Below are 18,249 nucleotides of genomic sequence, written 5' to 3'. Positions count from 1 at the left end.
AAACAAAAATGTAAATAATATATCCCTAAAATTCGATCACAAAATGTTAATAATTGTTTATTAACGAACACTTAACCTATTCAGACATTGTGAAGTTGAAATACTCGTATATGAATATCGATTACTGCAATAAAGAAATTCGATGTTATTATTCAGTAATGCCAATTGCGAAATACAGGTTTAACAATGTTAATTACATGTACTGCACTTTTCTCTTATTATTATAACATAAATACATTATTTTTCATTATCTGCTGAAATCATAATTTAATTTAACAGTAACAGTGGGGACAGCTATATACCAATGCTTATGTATTCACAGCGAGACATGTTGCTACACAGTGAAGCCATCTCTGTATAGATAGGCCTAATTAAAACACGTATTTTATTACGCCATACGGAAGGCAGTTTGATCAAAATATCTTGTTATTACTATGCAAGGTCATTGGGTTTGATATGCGATGATAGGTTATGTTACCTGTGGAAGCAGGACCAATCTCAGCTGTGTCTTATTTCGACCGTTACAATCAGTGCTACACGAAAGCATTTTTATAGCTCGACAAACGCATTCTCGCTGTGATGTGTAACGGAACTAAAGCTGCATCTACACAGTTCAATATTCCAATCGCGTATGCGTGCAATCTGGGAAGAATATTGAAAGAATCAAGTTTAAAAGGTACGTTCAATTAAGATGCATGAAGATTTTGTGTCTAAATGGTGTGCCGTTTTGAACGTCGTCTTCACTGCGTCAATATATTAATTAATATTAAATATCAATCTTGCATTCATTGCTTTAAAGTTGAAATAAAAGTTTAACCGTGTAGTTGCATCTTAATGTATTCATGATCATCAATTTACGGGGAAACAGTTGGCGACAACGACTAAACAAAAGAACGACCATGCGATAAATTGATAGCGATAAATCTAGCTCCAAAAATTATCGCAAAGTCTGACAGTGATTGGTTGGAATTCAAAATTTCATTACACTTCATTGGTCTAAAATGGAATGACGTCATATAAACGAAATAGTCAAACAAATCTACAGACCGATTTATTTAGTCCTGACAGCTCAGCGACGCGAAAGAGGGAAAGTAATAGGAGTAGTGGGGAGAGCTCGGGAGTAGAGATAAGGGCGAGCAGTAGGTGAAGGAATGCAGTACAACTTAACTGTACTAGAAACATACCGCTCTACCGCACGCATGACATCCGATCGCTCTGAAGTCAAGCGACTAACCCAAATACCCCTTGGCGTAACTAAATGGACTCGCCTGACTCAGGCGCACATTGCCGGCGACTGTCAGGACTAAATAATCGTACTGTACCTAGCATCCGAATAACGGAAGATATACTTAAACCTTCATAATATTTACGTTTATGTTTAACTTTCAGAAGGGCGTAATTCACTTAATTTAAAAAATATGACATGTTTATATGAATTTTCTTCATCACAATGATGCCAGAAATCACATCCTAAAGTATTGCACAATCTTCGTGAATCACTCTGTATATATAGGCTACTGTATATAGTGATATATTATGGAAACAGGCCAATGGTAAGCTGCCAATATATACCTTGAAAAACTACGCATTTCTGTTCTGGTTTTGAATTATTGGTTGGAAATAAGCGCATTAACAATTATTATTCGTAGTTTAAACCTGCCTATGTACTAAATTATCATGTTGTTACACTATAGATAATGATTTAGTACTAATTGTTTCTTTCTTTAATCACGAAAGTGCAAGCATTGTAAAACTTGGGAGCTTCCACGGTCACTAATTGGCCGTGTTCTGGCACTGTTATATATTTTTTGTAACAGCTTGCCAGCTTCGTTTACCGTACGACTGGACCTTGACTAGTCAGAACATCTTCAGGGTCAAGGAGGGGCCTTGCGGGATTGTAGTCTTTACCAGTGCTTCTCAAACTGGGATACGCGTTCTCTTCGGATCGCATCATTAAGCACTTAAAATAAACTTAAATTACGGTCACTTTCGTTTTTATTTGTATATAATTTATTTTCATTTTTCACAAAACTGCTTATATTAAATTTGTTCCGATGATATAGGCCTACTACGGTAAATCATAGTATGGTAGTAACTGTATTTAAAGTCAATTATTTGCGAGAATAGTTAAAAATAATGACTAATGAGTAAAGTTTATATTACAGCCAACTGGGAGCCAGTGGCGAAGCGTGAAATCAATATATTATTATTATTATTATTATTATTATTATTATTATTATTTTCCAACATCACACTGCCACACCTCGTTACAGTCACCCATTTTCACATTAAATAAAGCAACAAAATACAACTTCATACTCTCACTGATCTGTGTGGAACTTGAGCTCTTCACGTGTTACGAAATCATGCTACACTGAAAGCTATACTGTGAAAGGTACGGATATTTGAACGGTGACTGAACAGTGTCGATCTAGCTGAAAAATATCACTGTCACAGTAACCATAACAGGCAGAAAACTGTGCGTCAGGCCACCTCTGGCGTACAACATGCAGCGTTATACTCTGCTTTTACGGCACCCAAACTGACTGTTATTTCACCCTAATACACCCTTTTTCTGATCGGCGCTTTTCTGAGATATGTGAACAGTAATACGCCCCAAAGCTTCAGAAGGCATTTTTGTCGAACGTTACATACAGGGTATATAATTGAATGTAGTCTAACCTGGTTAGATTTAAGCTATTTAACTATTGCATGGAAAATAATACAACAAAAATAAATAAAAATTAAATAATAATAATAGTAACAAAGTCCACACCTGTGGAGTAACGGCTAGCGCGTCTGGCCGCGAAACCAGGTAGCCCGGGTTCGATTCCCGGTCGGGGCAAGTTACCTGGTTGAGGTTTTTTCCGGGGTTTTCTCTCAACCCAATATGAGTAACTTTCGGTGCTGGACCCCGGACTCATTTCACCGGCATTATCACCTTCATCTCATTCAGACGCTAAATAACCTAAGCTGTTGGTAAAGCGTCGTAAAATAACGTACTAAAAATAGTAACAACAATAATAATAATAATAATAATAATAATAATAATAATAATAATAATAATAATAATAATAATAATAATAATTTGAATTATAAAGAATGTATTTTTAAAAATAACAGGGCAGCATGCATAAGTATGCTCCGAATATTCGCCACTGCAGTGGGAGGACTGAATAAAAGTAGGGAATACAAAGACTATGTTTTTTTTCAACCCAGTGTTGGCCTTGTCGGTCCCACGCCATTTCAAGTCAGAGTGATACTGGGGGAGTAAAGACATTCCTTTCTGACCGCGCTTACTGTCCTACTGCACATTTCCTTTTTAGATGTTAATTTTTTAGTATTATCCCCTGCTAGCGTTTTCATAGTGTGTAACATAGCCAAACCAGTGTTGTCAAATGTTAACCCACGGACCTTGAAAATCTTAAAGAAGTTTAGACGCTCTTGTTTACTGAACATACGCAATGCGTTGTATCTGGAACTTTGTAAAATTAGGTGTTTCTGGGTCTGTAACAATGTCAGAAAAGTCCTTCCCCGGATGGCTTTTTTAAGGAGGAAAGAAGGTAAAGATACCTGATTGTCAATGCCAAGCCCTACATTTACATCATAACTTCCCAGGTTGAATTTGAGAGGGTAACTCTTTACAATTGCGTTACCAAAGGGAGGCGAATATCTGTCCATACCGGCCATACACATCTACCGATCAAAATGCGTATAGAACTAACCAAATCTAACCTGTCACTGATACTTAACCTTACTAAAACTCGCTTTCTACCTATGTATCTATCAAGCCATGCAATCCCACATCTCCGCCGGCCACCACTTTCACAATAACTTTCCACCCTTATTCCAGTCCGAAATTGGTATCGCCGCTCTCAATTTGTCTCTTGCCTGCCAAAAACATTCCTACTTTTCTTTGGTAACGGAATTGTAAAGAAATACTTTTGAGAATAACAGGGACTTGTAACAGGTGTGTACTCTTACAAGGTCGCAGATCTTGAAGAATACGGCCTTATTTATGTGTTATGTATCACGAACTTCAACGTCTTGCCCTCACGTGCTGAACTGCAAGCTGGAAGTTAGCAAGTGATTTATCTCCTGGCAGCGTATCAGGTTTACAGCCGCTCACTAGCCATGTCTGGAAGCTCGACAGTCTCTTGTGACGTAGCCGTGACGCATGCAGATAGTTATCTTTAATTACTAGCAACAGTTCAATATTCCACCGGAAGTTTCCGTTATTCGTTTCATTCAGTAGTATCGCTCGTCTTTGTTGCGTCACCGCCCGTTCAATGGACTCTTGTAGTAAACAATTGCCGCGCAGCTTTGCGCTTGCGCAACCTGGCGCTATCTTTATCTGCTCCTGCAACGTTGCATACTGTCCTGTAATATACAGGTGACGCTTACTGGGCTGTTTTCTGGTGTTGCCCCCCCCCCCTTCCATGCTATGTGTTCCAGTGGTGTTTGTGATAGTTAGGAGTCTCTGTCTAGTGTACCAGTGTTCAATTTTCGGCAGGGATTTACTGTATATCATTGTTGTTGGGACTGGAAGTCTATCTCTTGGCTTGTGTTTTATCCTGTGTTACCCGTTATTCCTCTCCACCCCTCCAAGAAAGAAAGGCAATAGTGCTTTGGATCAACATACCTGTCGACCTGGTTGGCGAGTTGGTATAGCGCTGGCCTTCTATGCCCAAGGTTGCGGGTTCGATCCCGGGCCAGGTCGATGGCATTTAAGTGTGCTTAAATGCGACAGGCTTATGCCAGTAGATTTACTGGCATGTAAAAGAACTCCTGCGGGACAAAATTCCGGCACATCCGGCGACGCTGATATAACCTCTGCAGTTGCGAGCGTCGTTAAATAAAACATAACATCCATCAACATACCTCTTACCTTAATAATTCACTGCTGAGTATTCACCAATTTATTCACCTCAGTATCTCCATAACTATTGATATTATGTATGTATCCAATACCTACCCACTTCACTTTACGCGATTCGGGTTCCACATATTGCGGATAGATGGCAGGACTGTGACACATTTTTCTAGTTGTACACTACTTCGGCGGGCCACACTGTACATGATGTGTAATTAGTAAATTACGGTTTATTTAACGATGCTAGCAACTGCAGAGGATATATCAGCGTCGCCGGTGTGCCGGAATTTTGTCCCGCAGGAGTTCTTTTACACGCCAGTAAATCTACTGACATTAGCTTGTCGCATTTAAACACACTTAAATGCGATCGACCTGAGCCGGGATCGAATCCGTAACCTCGAGCATAGAAAGCCAAGTACACTACCGAGGCCGACTACATGATGTGTATCTGTGAAGAGTTAATGTAGTGTACTAGGTTGAGTGTATGTCTAAGTGTTCCTGTAAGTGTGTAGTGTCTGGAATGAGTGATGATGATGAAGATGGAGAAGGGGAAACCCGGTGCCGGTACGTATAACACCAAGGGGGCCGCCAGGCTTAACGTCCTCATCCGACGGACGAATCACTATCAACAGTGACATGTGTCTTCTCTTCATATGCACTGCAGAGAGATTTGGGATTTAACCCAGGCATATTGGTGCACAATCTAGTGATTAGAAGTTGCGCACCGCCATCTCTCTAGTTCCGAGGTAGAAATTTTACATGAAAATTTCTGACCGTAGAACTTCTTATCTTCATTTCCATTATTGCTGCTATGTCCTCTGTCACTAGGGTTGCCAACCCTTCCGTATTTCTCGGGTTCTCTCGTCTTTGTCTCTAATTTTTAACAGACTCCCGGCTCCCGTATTATTTTTCTCTTCGAGCATTTTTCTCCCTTATTTTTGCATAATATATTTTTTTTATTCTAAACTTTTGGTTTTGCCGTGAATGATATTGATTTATATGATACATTTTGTTTTTCAAGACTAGCATTAAAATGTGTAGCCTTTTTAGAAGGCAATGCTTGCCAGAAATGGGTTTTAGTGCTCACTCGCTTAAAATCAAACCATGTCAATTTTATATAAAAAAAAAAAAAAAAAAAAAAAAAAAAAAAAAAAAAAAAAAAAACTAGCGAGTTTTGTTCTAAGATTACCAAGTAGTAATGCTCACACAAAGAAGATGTTTCATCTCATGAACAATAATTGGGCAGATGTTCGAAACAGGAGCACGACACATCTAATCAAATCAGAGCTGCAAACTGTAATCTAATTCAACTATTATGCGGGACAAAATCTGTCTCAAAATACTCTTAATTTAAGCCTAGCTGCTGAAGTGTAGAATAAAGTTGGTTTTTAATAACTGAACCGAATAATTTGTCAATTTTCTATGTGAAATTTTGTCGATTCCTTAGTCTCCCTATTTTCTTAAAAAAAAAAAAAAAAAAAAAAAAACAACTGTCAAGTAATAATATAAAATTTAAAAGAATACAACGGAATAGAGGAGTAGAGACATTTAATGCTGTAATTATTTTGTTGCATGAATGTGATCGGAGCTGATAGATAGTCGAACTAGATCATTTCCTTTTATAGCTTGTTTAATTAACAGAGTGCTTGGAACAACTTCTTCACTTATGTAGATTAGTTTCATAGAACGGAGTAACAATACGTGTATACAGTCGTGTTCTTGCTCTACAAGTTGTTTGACCAGTTCTTACTTATGAAAATTACTTCTAACGTGATGAAGTGAATATGTGGGACACGTTTCAAGTCTTATTTTGATTGGTGTGTTCACGTGTGTTCAGAATAATTTACCGATGTGGACTTCAGTTGAGTACCGATGTATTCCTTCAAATGTATATTTTGAACTTGAGCTAATAGCACGAATGTTTTAAAATACCGAAAGAAAAATCCGTTATGACTGGAGGAATTAAAGATTAAGATTCTCTGATTGCTTCAATGGTTGCATGAGCAATTTAAACAACGAAATAAAACGTACAACTGAACTGTTTGATATGAGAATTGCAACTGGGAAAGCTTCGTTTGGAAAACCATTTTTAGGTCGTCACCTTCACAATCTTCAGGGTATTTACATTAGTAGTTTGTGGTCTGTCGAATCACCGATATTGCGCTATCTCCGTAATCAGCGGGTGGAAGTGCTCTCTCCGATAGCCGAAGATGCTGCTTAACGGTCGGGAATTAAATTGTTCACCCAATATTTGTAAACGGTGTGTTGTGCTGCAACAGCGTGACAAAAAAGCTATTGAAACGCAAGGGTTTAGATTTGTTTTGGGAGCAGTTTTTTAACTTTACAGTTCGTCCTGACTGCTAATATTCTGTGTTTAAGATTTCCTTAACAGTAGCCTACTTCCTTTTTTTAAGGTTATTTAATGACGTAGGTACCGACTGCGAAGTTATCCGATGGAATTGTACGTGTAAGCATTGCGAATGACGTATGGTAATATTTTTACGTAATTTTTGTGTATTTTACCTGTTTGTCCGAATTGTTACCGTTTACGCGATAATAGGGTACATTGTATTATAAATAAATATTGCATAATGTGATTTTCGTCAGTGTCACTGAACACGGTTGATTCGTTAGTTTTTACCCCTGCGGTGGCTGAGTGGCCAGACCTTCAGCCTGTCACACAGGCAATTCGGGTTCAAGTCCCGGCCAGGCCTGGGATTTTTATGGCGTAAAAGATCGCAGTTGGGTTTTTTTCCTCGGGGTTATTCCGTTTTCCCATGGCATATCTACATCATTCCGTCACCATTTCTGCATTCTATTATCATTCCCTGAACGCCGGCTGGCGACGCACGGAGGGAACTGGCCTAAACGAGTGGGGTTGCCTGCCCGAAAACTGGGTGTATAGTGAGGATCACGTAAGAGTAGTTCCTACAAGATTAATTTGGCCGTCTCTTCAGTGTTGCCAACTAATACCAGATATCACCAAAGAGGGTAAAATCACAATGCTACGTACTGAAATAATAACATAGTGTTAACAATGTTTTGCTTATTTACCACATCTCATCTTTATGTTGCAAGGTGTTTCCTAAATGGTTCAATAATTTATTTATTAAATATATTTTCCTCTTGGTCTTCTCGCATATTATCTTGGTAATTAGGATTAGTATGATCTAATAATACAATTTATTTTGTCAGGCAACATGAAATTTACTGCTTTCACTAAAGAGTTTACGATTCATGAGATCTAACCTCAAAATGTATTTACTTACTTGTGTTTTAATCAGTTTGCTTTACTGTAAACCGAAATCATTGCTGCCAACATAACACTTAGAAAATAACTGCCAGTTGTAGTATTTGTCAATACCCGAAATTCGAAACGAAGTTGGTAAAATAAAATTCAACGTGAGAGCTAGAAAATCACTATAAGCCATTAACATATTTAGTAATAGTGGAAAAATGGTTAGGTTTCACCCTTACGGTATTAAGTAAGCTGATCCGGACTATAGAACAACTCCCACAGTGGAAGAATATTCTTCCACTCTGACAACTCCGAAGCATGGATTCCAAAGTCTGGCATTCCACGAAACAAGTGAACCGGCAGGAAGGGACAGTTAGAGATGGGGGTAGTACTCTTTTCCTAGCGGAAGACGACCTGAAGGAAGTTGAGAGGGGTGGAAGTTTTGTTAAATGATGACAGCAAATATAGTTTCAAATTGTAAGATTTATTTCGTTTCACGCGTGTAGCCTAAATGAAATGAAATAAATATTAATAATTCAGAATAATAAAATCATATTAATATAATATAAAACTAGAAAGCTAAGTAACTGGTATATTGCTGTCGAGTAAGTAAAGGCTGGTTCACAATAAATCGGGAACGGAAACGACGAGAACGAGAACGGAAATATTGTTAAAATAAGTGTACAGTATTTCCGTTCTCGTTCTCGTCGTTTCCGTTCCTGGTTTAGTGTGAACTAACCTTAACACAGCGCGAGATTCAACTTCACAGCATGATATCCATCTTCATACTAATCCATACAACTCCATTCCATCCCAAAAAGTAAGATCGTCCCTAAGGAAGAAGAAAATAGGTTTCTGAGTGGATGATACCAATTCAGAGATGGATTATACGCGGCGAACCTTAGTCAGCTGCTGTGGATTTGGAAATGTGCTTAGCTAGAGGGTAAGCGCAATAGATCTTGAAAGGTCATAGTGTTGGGCCGTTGTGCCCCCTCCCGAAATTCAATTCAATTCCATTAAAGTCTAGTTTTTCTCCGGTGCAGATGATTTCGCTGAACTTGCGTATCCACTTATGAAACAAACAGAGGCTGTTGTAATGCATGGAACAAATACGTTTTATCGTGCGACTGAATATTGTAGTAATGAGCTTCATTAAGGGGAAACTGACATTGCTGTGTGTAAATTACGTAATGATTCATTCATGTGAGAAAATATAAAAAAACACATCAAAAACGTAATATAGCAGGGGCAATAAACGCGATGTTGTTTACCAGATATACCGAGAGGTGAGTAAGCGCATGCATCCAGTTCTGACTGTTTACAGCTACTTGAAATTCCTGAAGACTCGCCCACGGCGTGTGAACGCTCTGTGGACCAAGGACGGACGTTGAAACTGTTTTTACTTTTTACGTGCTGCTTGTAATTTCATTGAGGCCGCCGGCCGGCCTCTCGTCCTCACTTCCGCCTGGCGTTCTTTTTTAGTTGATGGCGGAAAGATTTGCCAAGGTTCAGACATGGCCTAGGGCAGGCGAGGCTCGAAAGAAAGTCTACCAAGTACCAAGGTTTGGTAGCCAGACATTTTTTTAAGTTACCGCCTCTGCATGCTCTAAAATTTCAATAGATACTGTCAATTGTCTCCAATATTGAAATTGAAACGGCCTTCTCAAGAGATGTCGAGATGTAATAAAGGGTGCGGCAAAAATCCTCCCTAATTTAAAGTTTAAATAAAAAACAGATGTATCAAAATAAGGAAACTTTATTAATATGAATGGTATCTTAACAGTGGGAATTTTTCATTTTTTTAAATAATGTGTCTCTCAAGTAGTGTCCTTCACTATCAATGTATTGTTGAATGCGACTTCGGAAATTCTGAATCACTCTAACTAGCATTTCTTGAGGAATAAGACCAATTTCTTCCTGTATTTTATTTCTTAGGTCTGGCAAAGTCCTCGGCCGATGTTTGAACGCCTCAGCCTTAAGTTGCCCCCATAGGAAAAAATTGCTGGGTGCAAGGTCTGGTGATCGTGCTGGCCAGGGGACGTCGCCACGTGAAGAAATTAAGCGTCCGGGAAACATCTGAGCAGCGACAAGGGAATTACCACTTACCAGAAACGATACCACAGCGTAAGCACGTTCTTCACCCGTCCACGGCATAGTTGGAATTCGTTACAGATTATAAAGGGTGCGGCAAAACATCCTCCCTAATTTGAAGTTTAAATAAAAAACAGATGGATCAAAATAAGGAAACTGTATTAATATGAATTGTATCTAAACAGTGGGAAATTTAGGTTTACATGCTTTGCCATAGCGATATCAAATGACATGCGCAAAACAACAAGAATTGAATAGGACATTGAAAACACGGAATTGACATTCAATTAGTGCAAAATATTTTATTAAAGAAACAAAGTCTTTGAAATGGGCACTCTGGTCGCAGTTTAGGCAATAAGAAATTCGACTTGCTGCCTAACAGTGGCCTGTGACATCTGATCATTAGCTCGATATGGAGTGATAAAGTATTGCTGAGTTCCGGAAACATATGAAACGCATGCTGCAAGAGTTATAAATTAGAGAGAACTTGCACGATGATATAATAAAATAAAGCACTGCCGACAGTGTCGTTGTCATTTTTAACAATTTAATAATTGAAACTTAGGCCTAACTGAAAAATGTATTGAAATGATAGGCCTATATAATTAATACAAAATTAAAACAAACCGAACGGACAATAGCCATTTCTTACGAGACGGAACGGAAAGATTGCTGAAATTCAAGAACCGGAACGCCGTTTCTGACCACTACGGTCTATTTCGAGCTCTGTATATTATGTTTGGCAAAATTCATTTTATTACCGGGTTGACAAATGTCAAATTTATATAGTTTTAAATATGTTTCGAGGTATTTAGGAGTTGTTGTTTAGTCAACTGTCCGAAGACAGGTCTGGACCTCACAAGTGACACCAAGGAGACATCATTTATGAAGCAACTAGGCCAGGAGATAATAGGGTAGGGTGGCTGTTTACTCAGAATCAAAGACAGAAAAAATTGACAAACATTGAAAGAGTTCCGCTAGTTCTCAATAGGTGGCACCATTATTGGGGCCATTAAAAAGTGCCAGGGAAAATTATTATGTAGATTAAGCATAAATTATTCTCATAATTGACAATATCAGGAGTTTCCAACTGTTTTACAATGAGTAAAGTGGTATGAAAAATTGAATTCTATAATGCGCGTATATTTATGTATCGTCATATATTCATAGAAGTAATGACTAAAGAAGCTACACTTACATCAACAAATTATCGATCACTATCGATTAGTGGGGTCAGATATTTTTTAATGTCGCGTATATGACGTTATTGGTGCATGATGTAGCACAAGATATTCCTATTGTCTGATATTTTTCGTATTTAATTAGGATATAGCATATATCGCTTATCACTAAAAACCCACTAATTTTATGTACTTTTCTAGAAATTTCCTGAAATGTAGATTATTAAATTTATTATACATCTTGATTACACAGTTTATTAATTGGGATGTTGGCACTGAACATCATGGTAGGCTACACAAATCCATGCTAGACGTCGAGTTAATATCTTCATAATATTCAGATTGTGATAGTACTGGTTCTTTTAGATTACGTTCAACACACTTTCTGTGACTTTTGGTATTGCAGTGTCTTTCAGTCCACTGTTACTTTTACGTTTACTTTACACTTTTATATGTAATGTTCTCTATATTGACAGACAAAATATTAGTTCAAATATCCTCAACTATGTCCTGCAATATTACACGCTTGAGCGTCTTATCTAAGGCATTTTTACCTCTGCAATGGACCTTCAATCAGCCATAAAGATGTAGTTATTTAAATAATACAAGTCAGAGCAGTGAGCGATAAGACTACTCACTATGACTGCGTCCCGGTTTTGACTTCCTAGAGGAAGAGGGCAGAGGATTCGTAAATATTTTGTATACGAACGTACCTGTACCTGCGCTGTGACGTCACATATACTTCGAATCAGGCAACCTCATTCCAGTTTATAGGTAGCTGAATTACAAAGCCTAGTGATAACATATCAGAATGTCTGCTTTTCTTTAAAACTAAAGGCCCATTCACAATGAAAATTAAACACAACCGTAACATAAACACAGAAGTTTGCGCCCAGGCTACCAAATGGGAATATTTCACAATGATTCACATAAGCATTGACATAAACATTACCGTAAGACGCTAACATGTAAGTTTGCAAACTCCAAACTTTCATGCTTATGCTTACGTGATTTGCAAACAGAACACAATCGTGGAGCGCTGAAGTATACGACAGAATATGAGGAAATGGCGTCGTTGTTATGTTTCCTTGGTTACCAAGTATGTTTGCTGTTATGTTTATGTTCCCATCGTGAATGATGGTATGACGTCTTGATTTTACTGTAATGTTAAGAACGCTTATGTTATGTTTAATTTTCATTGTGAATGAACCTTTACATTGCCTTTTTCATGCTTTAATTGCCTTTTTTTGCCAGCATATTGTAACTATTTTAAAATTTGCAGTGCCTTTTTCATGTTTTTAATTTATATTTCTATTTACAGTCATTGCACACAAATTTTTTAGACTTAGTCCAAAATAAATATTATAAATTTTGCCTTTTTGCCTGCGTATTATGGCAATTTTAAAATTCACAGTGCCCTTGTCATGTTTTTAATTTCCTTTTTTGCTTGCCTATTAAATAGTAATATACGTTACAATAGCGGTATGTTAACGTTTTCATGTTCGAGGAAAAGATTGAAAAAGCGAAACGTAGTTGAGCTTTTTTAATTTCCGAGAACTTGAAAACAAACATACCGCTCGTGTATCGTACATTATTTTGTGCGAAGATCGTTTATTACATACCTGAAAGACGAATTTCTAATTATTTGCAATGAAATCTCCATGTTGGTTTCTGTTTAATGACGGCAACTTCGGAAAACCAAAATATCTTTCTTCAACATTGTTGCTATAAAATATTTTCTGTGTTTACTATACTCCAGCAGGCCGTGATATACGTATGTCTTCCCCCCCCCCCCCAGTCTATAAATGCGAACTTAAAACAAACGGTAAGGTTATGTAATGATTTATTTTTCATTTTAATACTTTAACAATATTATTTATATAACATATTGCAGCATATAACATCGGCATCTGGAATCTTGTTGATTTTTTCACGGCTTCCTTAATGTTACTCGTATCAGGAATGCAATAAGTTTCGTGGAGTAGTAGACTTTACTTAATTTTTGCAAATATTTAAAAACAATAATTAACATTGCAATTTAGGTGAAATTGCAGTGGTAAGTTTCCAATTTATAATTATTACTATGTTAAACGTCTCTAAAAATAATATGTTAAAAGCCTAAAGCAGTAAAATGAATGTCGCGCTTAAGCGGTAAGAAGATGGAAATTGTTATGTGTGTTACGTTGGGAATACTGAATGTGGTATTTCACACTTACCGCGTATTGGTTCTGTGCGGAAAACAAGCAAATACGCACGATCTCGCACAAAATATTATAAATGCCTAACATTCGGGTTCTAATTATGAGTGGTTAGAGTACGTGAGACTTTTTTCTAGCAAACTAACAATCTGTTTCGCGCTTACCTGAGCAGGCTGGAACAGGTCTTCGAGCACACCCAGCTCGGTCTCTTCCGGCATGGGCGCCGTGACTGTCATGCGACGCGACCACAGACGCTGCAGGGCGGGGGGCGTCTCCATCTGCTCCTGGGGCATCTCGACTGCGGTGTCACACATCATCTTCTCCAACTAGCGGACGTAGCCTTGAAAAATCCGAAATAGACGACGACTCGACGGCGGGTAACTACGTGGCAAACAGGCAACAGCGTCTTATCCTCGCACGCCGCTCCTCGATCCGGACTATTTCTGCCGGCGCGCAGCACTGCTATACATTTATAAGTCGCCGTCCGGCCGTCGAGCTCTGCGATTGGTCCGTTCGCGTCCCCACCCGCCGCCCCATTGGATCCAGCCTTTGCTGCACCTAGGCGTAAAACTGACACGTGGTTTACACATGATAATTGACGTAAATATAAACAAGTCGGCTCGTTTTTTTTTTTTGTGACAGTTTAAGTGATAAAAATCTGGTTCTAGTAATTGATGCAGGGAACTCGCTGCGAGCAGAGTTCAAGGCGATTCGAGTATCCTGGTCGTCCAAAGGTCGAATTCGAGCCACGTCGACGTAATTCTACGTTAGTCATTTGTGGAGGCAAGCATAGGCGGAATTATGGGAGGGCAGTGCCCCCCCAAATTTGTCTGAACTTTCTTTTATTAACGTTAGAAAATATTGAATTCAGAAGATCTTGTTTGCTTTTGTTTATTATTAAGTTTCTGTGCTTAAATTGACGAATTAATGTCTTCAGTTTATGTATCTGGACTATAATATTTATTTAAAAATTTGTAATGTATAATAATTTCTATTCCTCATTTCAGGAATGGAAGCACTGTAATGTTTCTTTTGTAACAGCCTGTACTCATGTTTTAGAAGTCTGCAGGTGTTCAGGCCGCCACTTTGGAGAACTATGAATAACATACTACACAGCAATGCAGAAAAAAGAAAAGTGATCCCGGTATAATGTATAAACTTATAGTCCCGTCGCTCTAATTTCCGGCAGGCAATCACGTTGCAGGTCGGCTACATTTAAACGTGTGCGTCTTGTAATTCGCTGATGAAGATGTTAAGCATTTCCTAAGGCTGGATAAATATTTAATATATAATCGCTCGCCATTTTAGCTCTTTTGTTGGCGTTCGCAGAAAGCACACGAGGACGTTATTTACCGCTCAATTATTTGCTGAATTGCAGTGCGATTGATTTATTATCATAGGAGCTACGACATGATAGTGTTTAACGGTGTGGAAAATAGATACCTCGTCTGGTAGCTCGGCAACGAAAGAAGAAAAATGGCGAACGATAGTATACCTACCTACACTTTATAGAGCCTTGACTTCCTAAGACGTAAGCAAAGAGGAGGAGTCACGCAAGGAATAACAGCGTCGCGACTATAAATACGAGATTAAATAAAATAGGCTAATTAGAGTTTACATTTCATATGATATCTTCAGGAAAGCTTAATACAAAAATGTTTCTGTTAGCACTGTTACATAGTTTTATTGATGTATATGTTTCTGTATGAGAGAGAAAAAGAGAGAGAGAGATTGTTTTAAATTATGTCCTATTATAATTTGTAGTAAATCTAGGCTTACAGTTCAAGCCCTGTACAATTCGGTCCGAAACATCGCAGATATGGATGTAACACTGTAAGAAACATGCCCCCTCTCCGAAAATACCTTTATTAAATTATCATATTCCGACATATTGTACTGTACCACGGTCAAGCTATAACGGAGGGAGGAGGTAAATGATAACCCCGTTATATGGGGATTCTATGATTTTGCTTTGCTTCCCCCCCTTCCCAAGGAAACGGTTCTTTCTTCGCCTATGGAAGCAAGTCTCTGCTTGTCACAGAGAACCATAATATTTTCGTCTTAAACCTGTGCGATGATAAGAAATGCCGTAACTATATTTAATGGGCTGTACACGTTTCAGGGTCTAGCAGACGTGTTTTAAAAACAATGCTAATTTGAAGATATTTATAACTTATATTATTGTTCTTCATGACTTGGTTAAAGCGTCATTCCATATTTTTATCTTCCTAGCGATAAGTTACCATTATGTATGTAAATTAGAATCTGATGCGGGGTTCTTTGGTAGAATCGTCTACGTGGTGGTACAGTTATATTAATTATGTACTTATTAACGCCTGTCTGATGGGAGTGTTATAAATGTTATGATTTTCTTCGAGCATGGCCACATCTGAAGGTTTTCGTAAACTGTTTTAAGGGGAGATCAGAGGGCCTATATTAAGTACCGATGTTAAATTAATTATCTTTAAGGACACTGCCGAACAAAAAACCGATACATGTTAATTTAATACATCTTCCAAGCACATCACACAGATGATTTTCTTACATATTGAATGGAAAAAATTTTCGATGAAGCAGTGCTTCTGGTGCCAACAATATTACAACATGTGCTCTCTCAAAGACCGGTTCTGGTATTGTTGTCATTTTTTGTTATAGGATTTTATGCTCGACCATGCCGAAATATAGTAATTATACACCTGGTAGCGGTCCTTTAATGCATGTCATTAAAGTACACCTATTCATTAAAGTTCAGGTTTTGATTATTCTCGGATATGCAATCGAAATACGAGGGAAACGTCACGGAGGCCGGAAATCCAATACTGTCGCAGAAGGTTATGTTCTGTTACTATAATAATATTAGCGTTAATTGTAAATAATATTCAAATAAATTCAATTTGTCATCTCGTTTTTCAATTCTAAATCAATTTCCAGGTTATATCAAAATTAGTTCATGTTATTCTCTACATTACATCAAGGTCAGTGACATTATTGTTCCTCGGAAAAAAAAATCAGTACTTTCGCGTCTGCGCACATCTCACAATTTACGAGCTATACACAAGGTCACTTCCGATCTTCAGTCAGATACGAATAAAATTAATACTTCTGAATAATTTCAAGTTAGAAATATGGTCAAGCATAAAAAGTCGTATGAAACTTGCCTATAATGGTAATTAAGACGCTCGTATGAAAATTATGAAACTCGCTTGCGCTCGTTTCATAAACAAACATGCTCGCGTCTTAATTACTATCATTATAGGCTCGTTGCATAATGTACTATTATGGCGGTTATTTTCACAGCTGCGCTCTGCGCACTTCCGTTCTGAGTTTATGGTTTGTCTTCTCAATTAGGAATTTTGTAATAATTATTTAGACAAGTTTAGTTTAAAGAAATTTTAGTTTAGAAAAGTTTCAGTATGCCTCTAAGTCTAAGCTCTGACGATTCGACAATAGTTGCCGCGTTAATTATCGAAGAACACACCTATCGTTGTTGCAGAGTGTTAGGAACAAGCTCCACAAATGTTTTACGAGCTGTGAGGCGGTTTCAAGAACATCATGCTTATCATAGGTTTCTAGAATCGTGTCGTCCTAGATATACAAAGGCAAGAGATGAGCGCTTTATAAATTTGGAGGTCTTGAGGATCGCTATTTGACTGCAGTGAAAGTATGAACTCATCTGGAACGGGCTCGCGATGTGAACATTAGCGCGAGGACATGCAGAAGAAGGCTCTGGGAAACACGACCTCAAGAAGACATGCCACAGGTTCAGAATTATCTCCACACCACCGAAGAGCTCGTTTGCAATTCACTTGAGAATATGAGCTTTGGAGAGAGAAGCAATGGAGCCAAATTCTGTTTACGGACGAGTCTAGATTCAACCTCAAGTCTCCAGACAATAGGGACAAGACGTGGAGAAGACCAGGGGAGCATTATGTTGCATCTTTATGGAAGAGGTGGCATTAGCTCTGATTCCTGTACTGAGCTGGTACCCACTCATTCAAAATGGAACTCTGACAGCACACCGCTACAATAAGGAAGTTCTAATGACCCATGCCATCTCTTTTACTCCCTATATCAGCGAGAACTTAATGTTAATGCATGACGACGCTCGACCACACACTGCTCGATATGTGTCTCACTTCTTGGAGGAATATTGGAATCGATACTTTGAGGTGGCCTGCACGGAGTCCAAACTTCAATCCCATCGAACATGTGTGGACTGTTCTTGGACGACGTATTCGACGACGAGTTCTTCACACCCTGCATGATCTACAGATTGCTCTTCGTGAGGAGTGGAAAGAGTTCAGAAAGCCGACATTCGTAGCCTAATTTCAAGAATTCAGACTAAACTACAAGATGTCATTCGAGTCAGGAGTCGTAACACCTCTGATTAAATGTGAATGGATGTGTTGTGATGTGTTTGTCTGAAATTTTGTTTTGAAGTGAAAAAATGTGGAGAAAATTTAAAGACTTACGAACACCAGAATCCTCTATAAGGTATAGGAACCTAATTTATTCTCATTTAGAAATGAAAATGTATACAAACATGATTCTTATCTTACAAAAAAAGTTAGAGTGAATGTTAACTTCAATTTATGTTTCAATATAATATAAATAAAATTAATGTATTGATTAAATTAACAATATTACAAAAAAACTCAGTCTTACGGT

At 38.1% G+C, this 18,249-nt stretch overlaps 1 protein-coding gene across 1 annotated transcript in view; it reads right to left on the bottom strand.

Annotated features, from left to right (window-relative positions):
- The window catches only part of LOC138701023 (uncharacterized), a 40,202-nt gene extending 26,164 nt beyond the window's left edge, over positions 1-14,038 (bottom strand). Inside the window, exon 1 of the mRNA XM_069827519.1 lies at positions 13,746-14,038. Within this exon, the coding sequence (XP_069683620.1) occupies positions 13,746-13,898 (153 nt within the window). The 5' untranslated portion in view covers positions 13,899-14,038. The remainder of the gene's footprint in view (positions 1-13,745) is intronic.
- Between the last annotated feature and the right edge of the window lie 4,211 nt (positions 14,039-18,249).

The sequence above is a fragment of the Periplaneta americana genome, chromosome 6 (genome assembly GCF_040183065.1).
Source record: "Periplaneta americana isolate PAMFEO1 chromosome 6, P.americana_PAMFEO1_priV1, whole genome shotgun sequence".
In the NCBI taxonomy this organism is placed as follows: Eukaryota; Metazoa; Arthropoda; class Insecta; order Blattodea; family Blattidae; genus Periplaneta; species Periplaneta americana.
This window is presented reverse-complemented; position numbering and strand designations above follow the sequence as displayed.